This window comes from Chaetura pelagica, unplaced genomic scaffold (genome assembly GCF_000747805.2).
Source record: "Chaetura pelagica isolate M959 unplaced genomic scaffold, ChaPel_1.0 scaffold493, whole genome shotgun sequence".
NCBI lineage: Eukaryota > Metazoa > Chordata > Aves > Apodiformes > Apodidae > Chaetura > Chaetura pelagica.
This window is the reverse complement of record NW_009952696.1, coordinates 650,073-662,141: the sequence shown is the minus strand read 5'-3', so window position 1 is coordinate 662,141 and position 12,069 is coordinate 650,073. Positions and strand designations below refer to the sequence as shown.

The 12,069-nt window shown below is 46.5% G+C and overlaps 1 protein-coding gene across 1 annotated transcript in view; it reads left to right on the top strand.

Moving 5' to 3' along the window:
* CTNNBL1 (catenin, beta like 1) overlaps positions 1-12,069 on the top strand; it is a 56,241-nt gene that overhangs the window by 9,456 nt on the left and 34,716 nt on the right. The window contains exons 2-4 of the mRNA XM_009994016.1: positions 6,200-6,388; positions 8,410-8,516; positions 9,740-9,879. Of these exons, the coding sequence (XP_009992318.1) occupies positions 6,200-6,388; positions 8,410-8,516; positions 9,740-9,879 (436 nt within the window). The remainder of the gene's footprint in view (positions 1-6,199; positions 6,389-8,409; positions 8,517-9,739; positions 9,880-12,069) is intronic.

The window sequence follows — 12,069 nt, the reverse complement described above, 5'->3', positions numbered from 1 at the left end:
CCGGTGTCGCCAACTTCTGGGGCCTTTTCCCCCGGCGCGGGGCCCGGTGGGAACCGGTTACCGGAGGCTCTCGGGGCCCCGCTGCCCTGTCCCTCCCGCCGCCGGGCGGGTTGGTGTCTGTGCCGGCCTCTCCCTGGGCAAGCTGGGCCTTGTTCCGTGACTGCCCTTCGCACCCTTCTTTTTGGTGTTTTCCTGCCTGTTTGATGGCAAAACCCATTTACCTTGATTGTTGCCAAAAGACTTTGACAGTTTTTTTCCTTCTTATAAAAGTTTCCTTTTATCTCATGCGTTTCCTTTCCCTTGGCATCTGAACGTTGCTTATTTAACGTCTGAGGGATGAGCAGATGTGGCAAACCGTGTGTTGGCTGCCACGGGGGTGGATTTCGGGTGTTCCCGTGGGCGGGACGGGGGCAGCACCGCCCGGTGCTGGGTCTGGGTGTGTGTGGTGCTGGGTCTGTCGGCTGGTGTGCTACATCGCGGAGGAACTGCAGCAGTGGCGTTTCCCTGCTGGGCCTGTGGGTGAGAAAGGTGCTCTGAGATGTTCCCAACCTTGGAAGTCACTGAGTGTCTGTTAATGTGACCCGACCTGTGACCCTTGATTCAGAGTACAGGATTCCCTGGGGAGCTCCTCCCTGCTGTCTCGGTGCCCTGGGCTGTGTGGGCACCACGTGTGCTGGGCTGAGAGCAGCATCCCAGGGCTCAGGGCACGTCGGTGCTTTCAGGACGTGGGATTTTGAGGGGAACGAGGAAAAGATATGTCAGAAGTTTCTTGTCACCTTTTCCCAGAGATATCATAGTAACCTGAAGTGTGGCTGTGAGAATAGACTTGGACAACTCTGCCGGGCTGCTCCAGGATTCAGCTCCAGGGATGTTTCCTTCCATGGATTTCTCTCTGTCCCCAACATCCTTCCTCCCTCAGCTGTGGTGCAGGGCTGACAGCACAGTCCTGCCCTCTCACATCTCTGCTCTTATAGTGCTCTACACACCATTTTTCTGGTGATTTTTCCATATCACATTAGAACAGTAAATTCTTATGTTCCTTTAATTCCGTTGTTGTCCCACCCCAGTTCTGGATAATGATCCTGTCCTTAATAGCTCTGTGCTGCAATTTACACCTTGGGCTCAGAGAGGTAAACCTGGGCCCCTTCTTCTTTCTGCTGTGAGTTTTCTAACCAGGCTCTAGTCTGGGTTTTGGTTTGCTGGTTTTCCTCTTGCTCCGTAATCGTGATGCCCACAAAATTCCCTCCTGCTCTGGAGGGAAGTGGCATCTGCTGTGCTCGGATCCCTGTGGCCCTGCAGAGCTTCCCCTCGGATGAGCTTCTGCAACTGCAGGGAGGTGGGATGGACAGAAATGCTGCTCAGCTGCTGGGTATTCACATTTTAACTTATTGCTGCTGAGATAAGTCTTGGCTGTGCCACAGGGAGGCTGCTGAGCTGTGCTGCTGCAGGCAGCTGCCTCTGGGCAGGGAGGGCTGGGGGTCCTGACTGGGGGGTCCCGACCTGCTCCCAGCTTCACTAAGCTACTGCCAGGTTTCTGTGGGTGCTGTCCAGGGCTGGCTGAGGAGCTCAGCTCCCCCAGCTCCTGTGGGAGCAGGGGTGGCACTGGCTGTCAGGCGCTGGGCTGGATGATGGGTGGTGCGCGCCTCCGCCGCCTGGTTTTAATCTGTTGCTGCAAATGAGTCAGTCTTCTCAGCTTCCCTCAGCACAGCCCGAAATAATTGCTTTTCTCTTACAGTGTTTTGAATTTGTCTCTTCTAAATGCCTAAGCTGTGCCCTTGCTTAATCAGGAAGATGTTTTCCCTCAGTGCTAAACTTGGCATGGAAGATTTCAGGCATCGTGCCACTAATTTGGTACTGAGTGTTTGTCAGACTAGGAACAGGAGCCTCTTGCAACAAAAAATACAACCACACAGCACCTGGCAGCTTATACAAAGCTCAAGAATCCATAAACTTTACGTGTTGCTGCAAAACACTTGCAGATGTTCTAAACTGATGATTAAATATTGCTGCTGTTCAGCCTAGACAGGCTGTGCCCAGATCGTCAGGTCCAGTCTCTAAGTGTGGAGGGTAATTAGGGGGACAGAGCCAATTCCAGCCCACCTTGTGCTGCCACCCTGGGGCTGCAGCCCAGTCTTCAGTTCACTTTCTGGGGTGGTTTCTTCAGCCACCAACCCAGAGTGTGTGGCAGCCCATAGAGGCAGGTCCTGCCTGTTCCATCCCTGCCCTGCTCAGCTCTCTGCAGGGCCCCCGTGGCCCTGCTCCTCAACAATCAGTCTGGAGGCCAAGAGGCTCATTCTCTCAGACTGGTGGTTGTGTCTGTGCGGGCACAGTGTGTGTCCCTCGGTTGGTTTGTGTGGTTTTGGAGCTGTTTGGACTCCCTGAGGCCTCTGGGGTTTCCTGGTAGCAGTTCCTCCAGTCCTGAGCGCTCAGATCCTGCACTGTCCAAAGGTGTTGTGCCTCAGGGAGAAAAAACAAAAAGTAACATTGGTAGTAGCCTAGTTTGTCACAGACATTGGGAACAAAAGTGTGGAGTTAGTGGAGATACCTCTGGGGATTGGGGGTGTTCTCTGCAGCCCTGGACCAACAGCCCGTGCCTTCCCGCAGCCTGCTGAGGCGTGAGCACGGAGCAGCTGCATCACTTACTGCGATTTATTTTGGATTTCATTAACAAATAATTTCTCAGCTTCACAGTAATGAGGTTACTTACAAAGCAGATGTCTTAGTAGTATGAAACTGTTAATGAGGCTGCTCTAAACCTTCCTGATGTTTGGAGAAGGCTGGAAGCAAGCAGGGCCCTCACCAACATGTGTTCAGATTCCGTTGGGTACTCGGTGTTGTTGCACAGTTGCCGTGGTACAGGAGCTGAGGGGTCCTGGGCAGGGGTCGTTGGGAGATGTGGGGTGTTGTGAGGCAGGTGCTGCTGCTCCTGCTGCCTGGAGCCAGGCCCTGCCTTGGTGTCCCTGCACACAGGAACCCATCCCCTGTCCCTGTTTTTCCAGGAGATTTTCCATTGAAGCCTCAGACCTGGGTGGCAGCATCCGAAGCAAGTGCGGCTGAAAGGTGGAAGAGAAAAAGGAAGATAATAAGATAATTCTCCCTTTACCAGTCACCAGCTTTTGTTTACTTTATTGTATTATATGAGCATCAGCTTTTTTCAAACCCTTTTGTAGTCATTATTTTTTGTGTAGTGATATCAGTGTTAGATTTAAATGAAAATGTCTTCTGAATAAATTACTGTGAGTTATTGCGCTCAACAGGAACAAAATTAAGCTTAACTAGCAAAACAATTTAAAAATGCTTTTCTTGTGCATTTTCTAATGAATTCCATCTTCTTGCCAAATGCACCTTAGCAAACTGAGTAAAAAAAGCTGTGTTTTATTTATCAAATTATTAGCTTTCCCTTTTCATCCAGAAAGCCAAAGCCTATGTAGATGTGTGTGAAGCTGTGAAGTTATTTAAACGGATGTTTTTAGTCACAATCTGTGTTTGCTTAGCGAAATGCACCGGTCTGGGTGCAGCAGTGTAGGTGTTTAATTCCTGTTGGTTGGTGGCAGTCCTGTAGAAAACACAAACACAAAGATGAGAATGATGGAGCAGCAGCTAATCCCTGCCTTCCTGCAGCTGCTGGTGGCTGTGCAGCCCCTGTGGAAGGAGCAGCAGCACCAGCCTTTGTCTTTCAGTTCTAATAGTGCTAGTTGGAAAACCACGGTGTTCTTGGGAAGGTTCTGCCTGACATCAATAATGAAAGGAAAAATCTTAATGCTGCTTAATGGCATTTCCTGGGAATTCAATTACTGTCTGGTGCCAATCTGTTGGCAGCATTAATAATTGCATGCTGGGCACTTCCCTAATTTATCATAATGATTTCTGTGATGTCTTACAGAAGATTTTGCACCCCCAATGCATAAATACAAAAAATGATAAAATAATTGAGATTGAAACGGTGTAAATTCTGATGCCGAGGACTGTGTACTCAGAGGAAACAGGGTTGCCTTTGTGATGGAGTTTTAATTTACATTTTGTTCTGGTGGTGCAGCCCCTGCCCCTGGTACGTGAGTTTGTGCCTGACAGACTCTGTTCCCTGGGTTCCCCTTGCAGCTGCAAGCGAGCTGCATCCAGGGACTTGTGCCTTTGTTAATGTTTAGAAATGAGAGCGGGCCCCAAATTAGGAGCATCCGAGGCAGATCTTGTGGGGCTCTTGGCTGTGCGGTTCAGTAATTCCCGTGTCACTGATTTCTGTATCTGTTTTTGTGATGGGAATCTGTCTGAGGTATTTTAGGATGAATGGGTATTACTGCAAGTGGAAGGACATAGGAAGGACAAACCTGAGGGCACTGAGTAAGGAATATATATTTACCAAAGTTTTTTTCCTTGCAGTGTCATTTAGAAGAGCACCTTTTTTTCTTTACTGAGTTGCTGATTGCTTGAGGAGGATTTGAATAATTTGCTCTTGGCAGTGACACACTTGTTTCCAAATGGATCCATGTGAAATTATATTTTAATGCAACTAGAAGAGAAGTAATTGGAATCTGCTTTAGAAAAACCACCAACAACCAAAAAAAAAAAGCATAACCAACCATCCTGCAGAACCCTTCAAGCAAATAAATTTTTCATGTCAAAGAATCTCTGGGAATGCTTCTGCTTCACGGCTATTGAATGATGAGCTGAGTAACTGCTTTGAAAGTGCACGGGAGCACTTTAGGGGAGTTTTAAGTCAGGAACATACCATCCTAATGGAAGCAGCAGAGTGTGGGGAAAAAGGATACAGATAACAGAGTTTGAATAGGTCTGGCTGAGAGCGAGCAGCTGAGCTTTGTGCTAATCAGTTGTCTGGGAAACTTTATTCTGTGTCTTCCTCCAAGTGGTGACCACCCAGTCACCCTGCAAACAGTGTGAGTGTGGTCACTGCTGCCCTGATTGTCTCTTGTTGTAATTAATCCTTCAAGTGCTTTTCGGTGGGGTCTTTTGTTTTTTACCTCTCAACTGAAAGCAATGTTTTCTTGTGGCTTGTTTACTTTCCCTGTGTGTTGGAATGAGCAGAGGGGTCAGTGCTGCCTGGGCTGTGCAGGGCAGCAGTCAGGGCTGGTCTGCAGTAGGTTTGCCTTGGGAGCCTGGGAGGTTGGTTGTCCTCTGGGGCCTGAAGTTCATACCCTGTTGGGGAGTGGGGAGTTCTCACCTGGCCACCCACACTTGTGCTGCACCTGCCAGGACAGTAACACTGTCACCTGCTCCCTCTCATCTGCCTTTCAGTCAAAACCTAGGAGAATCCACATCCCCCTTACAAAGCAGGGTGTATGTTCATTAACATGCTGTGACTTATGATTTTAGACAAAGGGTCCCACAAAGCAGGAGAGTGGGCTCTTCCTGCCAGGGAATGGCTTATGGAATGGGCTGGACAAATGTTAGACCTGACAGGGTTATGAAATCATCTGCCAGGCAACTTGAGCAGGGAGAGAAAGTAAAAATATTTTTCTTATTGTTTCCTTTGTTCTTAACACACAGGCTCCTTTTGAATAGTAAAGAATTAAGCTTTGTTTCCCTGTAGTTATAGAGCATGTTCCAGCTTGGTTGTCCTTCAAAAATATGTGAGAGACAATTTAATAGAAGTTGTGGAATAAAATACCAGGCTGTTCAAGCAAACCATAGATCTGGGCACTGCTGCTGCAAGTGACAGTCCTGTCCTGCCTGCCCTGGGATCTCATTCTGCCTGCAAGCAGGGACAGGGGAAGTCAGGGTGAATTAGGGTGTGTACAAGAATTCAATATAATCTCATACACGAGATGGATAGAAAATTCTTCCCTGCTGTGCTGGAGCCTGTTGGTGCTGCCTGTAACACGGGGCTGTCTGCCCGGCCACGGGCAGCGGGGCAGCCTCTGCACTGTTCCTTTTGGCCACGTCTTGTCTCTCAAGTAGCAGCCTCTGCTGCCTGTGGAGATATTTTCCCATGAATCATGTTCATAGATCAAACAAGGTAGGATGTTGACACAGCTCTTGGCAGAGCCATTCATCTACTCATTTGATGTTCCACTTCACTAAATTAATTTCCTTTCCATTTTTTTTCAGAGTTGTTAAATGTTGTGTGAGCAAATGTTTTAAACAACTTGTAAGAATCTCCTTAGTGTGCATTAAAATATTGGTATTCTGGTTTGCAAGGGTCACAAAAGACTTTTATTCATTCACCTAATTTCTCTGACTTTAGCCTAACAGAGGAACAAAAAGACCCCGTGATGAGGAGGAGGAAGAAATCAAAGCCCGTCGGAAACAAGCCGGGGGCCGAGAGCTCGGCCGGCACCGGGAGGAGGAGTCGGCTGTGCTGGAGGACACTGATGATGAGAAGAAGAAACTTCTTCAGATAATGGAGAGGGATGGAGAAGAGGAAGAGGAGGAAGTAAATCACTAGTGTCCTTTGGGGAAGGGAGGCAGTGGGAAATAAGCAAGCACTAAATCACTTCACTGTGATTTCCATTTCTTGCCATGTAGGCGATGAGACTCACTGGAGATGTTCATGAGCCTCCTGCAGCCTCAGGCTGTGGGTTCACTTCCCTGCCCTGTTGGGTGCTTGTTTACTTCAAACAGGGCTTCTCGGAGAGATGCTTGAAGGTTTAAAGAGGTTGGGGAAGGCAAAGCTTTCAAGCCTAATTTCTGTTTTAGGCTGGAAATACCTAAATTGCCTTCTACAAAATATTTTTAGGAAATAGTTTGTGTATTCTAGCTGGTTTCCCAGCTCTGTTGCTCTCATCAGTACCCCCAGCCATGCAGCTTCTCCCCCTCTCCCCTTCTCTGTAGCTGTGCAGCAGCAGCACATAAGCACACGTTCTCCTGTACAAGAAAGGTCTTGGGTCAGAGGAGGGGGGTAGCAGCTGTCAGGGGTAAATGATTTCAAGCCTTGAAGACAGAAATCCAATGCAGCATTGGCCTTTCTGCCAAGGGCCAGGGAAAAGATCACTTTATAAATGTGACACATGGATTGGTATAAATCTAGAAGATATTTGCTTCCTGCTGCCTGTGTCCTGTTTGATAAAAAAACAAGTGATATTCACCACTGCAGAATCATGTAGGTTTGTAAAATATCATTGTCCTTTGTATACAGCATTGCCAGCACTTGTCTCTGAGAATCTCCCTCGGTTTTTGATGTTGAGCTATTGCCACTACAGTTGTTGCTGACAGTAGAGAAAGATAATGAAGGATTTCTGTAGAATTTGAGCTCCAGTCAGGATGAATGGATGTAGCCAAATGGACGTTCTCTTGACTGGCCAGATGGTGGATGGTGCTAAGACAGGTTGGGTTTGAGAACATAGGAAATCCAATAATGGAAGATTTGAACTGATGTTATCATTGTAATGGAGTTTGCTGAAGACATTTAAATTTTTTGTCTCATACAAGATTGCTGCTTAGAGCTGTGAGCCAGAGAATCTTCCAACACCAGAAGTAACTCTTAGTTTTCTCTGGAGCAGGAGATGGGACAAAGAACTTGGATTGAGATGTCAAGGGGTCTGGTTTGTTTTTCCTTTGGAGAACTTCTCTTTAATAGTGATTGTAACATAGATAGAGGAGAAGGAAGAGGTTGCACAATGAAATTATGTAACCAATGTTTTATTAGAAGTGCATTAAAATCAGGAAAAAAGGAAAATAAGAGAATTGAGTGTGTGGGTGTCAGGGGGGCAGCAGGAATTGCAGCAGAGCAGTGCCTGTGTGATGCCAGCACAGAAACACCTCAGGAGAATTTCAGAAAAGAAAAGAAAGTACTCAAGTAAAAGATTGATTGGTTTTTTTCCCTTTATAAAATTACTTTAAAATAGAAGTGAAAGCTTTATCCAAGTGAGGAAAATAGGAAAGAATGTAAGCTCAGGGGAGTTAAATGTAACCCTAGAAAAAGAAACAGCACAGTGGGCTTCTGTGAAGGAATTGTCCATGGGCATCCACTGCTGCTGGAAATGCAATGGAAACACTGTAACGTGTCAGGAGCAAAAAGCCTCCATCCAAGCTGATGTGCCAGGTAAAACCAGAGGTATGGGATGGTGCAAGGAAGGTGAGCCACTGCAAAACTTGTTTTTTTTCCATGGATACTGGGGATCCAGGAAGTGCAGGGAAGCTCTTCTGCTTCTTCTCCAAAGAACCTTCCATTGGTAAGCCTCTGATTTATAAAAACCCAACTCAGAAGGTTTTGCTCTGGGGAGCTTGCTCAGGTTAGAGTTGGGGTAAATCCATAGGTGCCTGGCTGTGCTTGTGGGAGCTTTGGCAGTCTCCTGCTTTGGCAGCAGGAGTTCCTGGGATTGCCCCTTGTTCCTCCAGGGTCAGGCCTGGCTGCAGCCCCTCCACAGCTCTGGACTTTCTCTTGTGCTTTGCCAGGTAATTGTTCCAACCATCCAGGTGCTGAGCTCTGCTTTCTGTCCTTTCTTATTTGGTAAGGAGGAACCTTTGGATGAAAGTTCAGTGAAGAAGATGATTCTCACCTTTGAGAAGAGATCTTACAAAAACCAGGAGCTGCGGATCAAGTTTCCTGACAATCCAGAGAAGTAAGATTATGCCCAACTCCCCCCTATTGCCCTTTTTTCCTTTTATTTTGTTTCAGTCTTAAATCTATTCCTTGAAATATACAAACGTTTGCAGTTACATAAGGCTTCTGTAATAGCAGTTGTTGCCATGTAGTTCTTCTAAATTGTACTTGAAACTTTGTTAATTAAAAGTGGCATTGTTGAGGCTGGTGGTGGCTGGTATGTGGCCAGCAGCACAAAGAGAATAATGAGCAATGAAGGGAAAAGTACTAGTTTATTAATGACTGCTGCTGCTGATAGATTATGATAGATTATGAAAGTTCAGTACTAAAATTTGAGTTCATATTGGTTTTATTTTGGGAGCAAACAGATTCAAGGACATTATGGTAGCTTCAGTTTAGGTGTCTGAGGAAGTGGCTTGGCTCTCAGGGGTGAGGGCTGATTTGCTTCTGGCAGTGGGGCTGGGGGGCCATTAACACCCTGCAGGTCTGCTTTTTTTGGGCCTTCTCCTTTACACTGTTCCCAGCACTGGGCTCTTCCTCACCAAGAGGCAGGTGGTGGGTGTGTGGGGGTGAGCCGAAAGGTGGGGATCGTGGAATAGTGAGTTTTGCTTTCCAAATAAAGATTTCATGCTGTTGGTTGGTGTGGGGGTGTGGTCACCTATGCAGTCAGTGGTCAGTGTGGGAAGAAAATTTCATATGATGGAGCTTTTGGATGCTGTGGTGAGAAAAACAGCTGGATGGGGTCTGAAAGCCAGACTTTGGGGTGTTTTTCCACATCTGTGGTTCTAGTGGCTTCTTCCTCCTTCCATAGAGTATTGTTGTTCATGTTAAATTAACTTTCTACCCTTGAGTGCTGTTATTTTCTGTCCAGGTTCCTGTTCCTACCCTTACCCAAATTCTTGTTATGCACTTCAGACTAATACAACCCCCACACTAAGAGGTGGTGGCAAGGGAACCTGTGTACTGTGTGTAATGATACAGTAGGAAGCCTTACCCTCTTGTGTGGTACAGGAGAGGCTGAGGCACAGATTGCCTCTGGGAGCTCTGGATTTTGCCTCTGGGGATTCAGGACTTTGACATGAGCACAAGGACCAGCCATGCTAGGGCCATGTGAAGCTGGGGTGACAAGTCTTACCTCGTATCTCCTGGAGGGTAGTGGTCTCACTTGTGAAACGGGCTGTGTCCATTGGGTGCCTTTGATGTGCTTTTGCCTTTTCATTAACCAGTTTTGTCTTGCCTCAGGTTCATGGAATCTGAACTGGATCTGAATGACATCATCCAGGAAATGCACGTGATTGCCACGATGCCAGACCTGTACCACCTGCTGGTGGAGCTGAATGCCGTGCAGTCCCTCCTCGGGCTGCTGGGACATGACAACACAGATATCCTTTGCTTGTCACAGCAGCTCCCATGTGAGAGGCTTTCCACTGACTTTTCTGTAATCTCTTACATCCCCCTTTCACAGGCTCCTGTATCTGTTTTTCTCTTTCCCACCACAATGAATTTGTCTGTTGTGTTTTTTTTTCTAAGTGAAAGCCTTCTTTGTTCAAGTAATATTGATTCTGAATTTTTTCAGTGCTGTTATTCTCCTTTCTTGTTTTATGACCCTTTCATCTAGGTTTGAGTGGCTGCATTAGAGTGTGAACAGATGAACAACACAGGAAAAGCTGAAGTGTAGGCTCAGCAGTGTATGGCCTTCAACTGTGTGCAAACTGTGTCTGGAATAGTCCCCAGTAAAAATGAAACCAATTTCCCTCTTTTTGTTGAAAGCTGAGCTGTCACTCCTTCAGCACTGCAGCCAGTCTGTGGAGGTGACCAGTTCCTCACGTGTCCTTTGAGGGGCTCAAGGCTTGTGGTTGTGGGCAGCCCCTCTGGTTCCATCAGTATCCAGAGACTGTTCCAGGCTCAGTTCTTGTCTCACTGAACTTAATCCCTGGGTGCAGCTGCCTCTTTCTCTCTGATATGTCCTCCCATCTTCAGAGGAGTGTTTTCTTTCTATGCTGTTACAGATTTTTGTAGTTGTGAACAAGAACAGTTGTATTTTTTTAATATCATGATGCCTTGATGCTGATAAATAGAACTGTGTCTGGCCTACCACTGTGCAGTCATTAAAAGCTGAGCTCAGCCTGCTTTGCTTGTGAAAAATTCTACAGTAGATTAAGCTGAAAAATTGTGCTGTGATTTGAGAGTTCAAGTGTCTGTGTCCTGACAAATGTCAGTGAGTGGAGGGAGCAGTGAAGCGCAGTGGAGGGGCCCTGCTCTTAGACTTGGGACCCCAGCAGGCTTGTCTTTTATCCTTTTTATTGATTCATGACCTTAGGAAAGTGATTTATTCTTCATTGCTGTATGTGTAAAGAAGTAGATAATACTTACCAGCTTTTCTAAGGTGTTTTGAAATATGCCATGTTGGTGCTAAATGTTGTGGTCCCATGCACAGATCTGGGTTTTATTTCAGCAGTTTTCGTTACAGGACTGTGTATTGAGAATTCATAGTTCATTCTTTCTAAGTGGGTGCAGTGATCAGAAGACAAAACCAAAACATCACTATTTTATTTCAGACCAGTTTATATTAGAAAACACTGCTTAGGGGTTTGCCTCTTCTGACTTGTATCCAGCTGGACCTGGGTGTGGTGGCTGCAGGTCCCTGTGCAGAGCAAACCCCTCAGCCTTCCTGGGCTGTGATGGGCAATGGGAACGACTCCCAGGTCAGTGTTTGTTAACAATTCACTGTTCTGCACAGGGAAACACCCACCCTGCATGAGCAGTGTCGTGGCTGCCAGAGCTTCACTGCTGATGTTTTTGCCAGACACCACAAGCTTTGTGTGTACTATGTGTGTGGTGTGGAAACCTTACATGGAATTTCTCATTCACAAGGAAAATATAAACCATGGGGATTTTGCCTGGGGTAGGGGAGCTGAGGCGTGGCTGGAGTGCCCGGGAGGACAGCCTGCTTTGTCCCTCCAGCCATGAAAGGCTGAGTCCTGGGGTCACTGCTGCTGTCAGGGACTTGTCAGTGTTTCCACTGTGAACTATTTTTAATTGGTTTGCAACTTGCCTGTCAGTTAATTTAGGTGTAGAAATTCAGCCTGTGAACTGCAGCTTTGGGGAAGATATATTTCTTGTACAACTGCTGAAGTGTTTTCAGATGCACTCTGGGCAGGACACAGGCTGCAGTGATGCCTAGGCCTTCACTGTGCTGCTTCTGCTGCTTCTGCCCAGAATAGAAACACTATTAAAGTGAAGCATCTAAACATAAACCTAAATTGATACAGCTCAGACTTTCTAATGACTTTTTGTTAAAATAAATGGAAAACGATTTAAAGAATGAGTTCTTCAAGGAGAGAACTAAACAAATAGCTCTTCAGATGTGATTTAAATGTAGTGTCTTGAGGGACTGATGCAAGGAGACTTGCATCTTCTATGCACTGTCTAGGGGGAGCAAATAATCTACTGAATGATTCAAGCAGTTTTACAGAAAACATGAAGGAAAGATGATCACTGACAAGGTTTAATTAATGAAAGACAGGAAAGCTTCACGGGAGGTTTTGCTTTTCTATCTCCTAAATTTTATA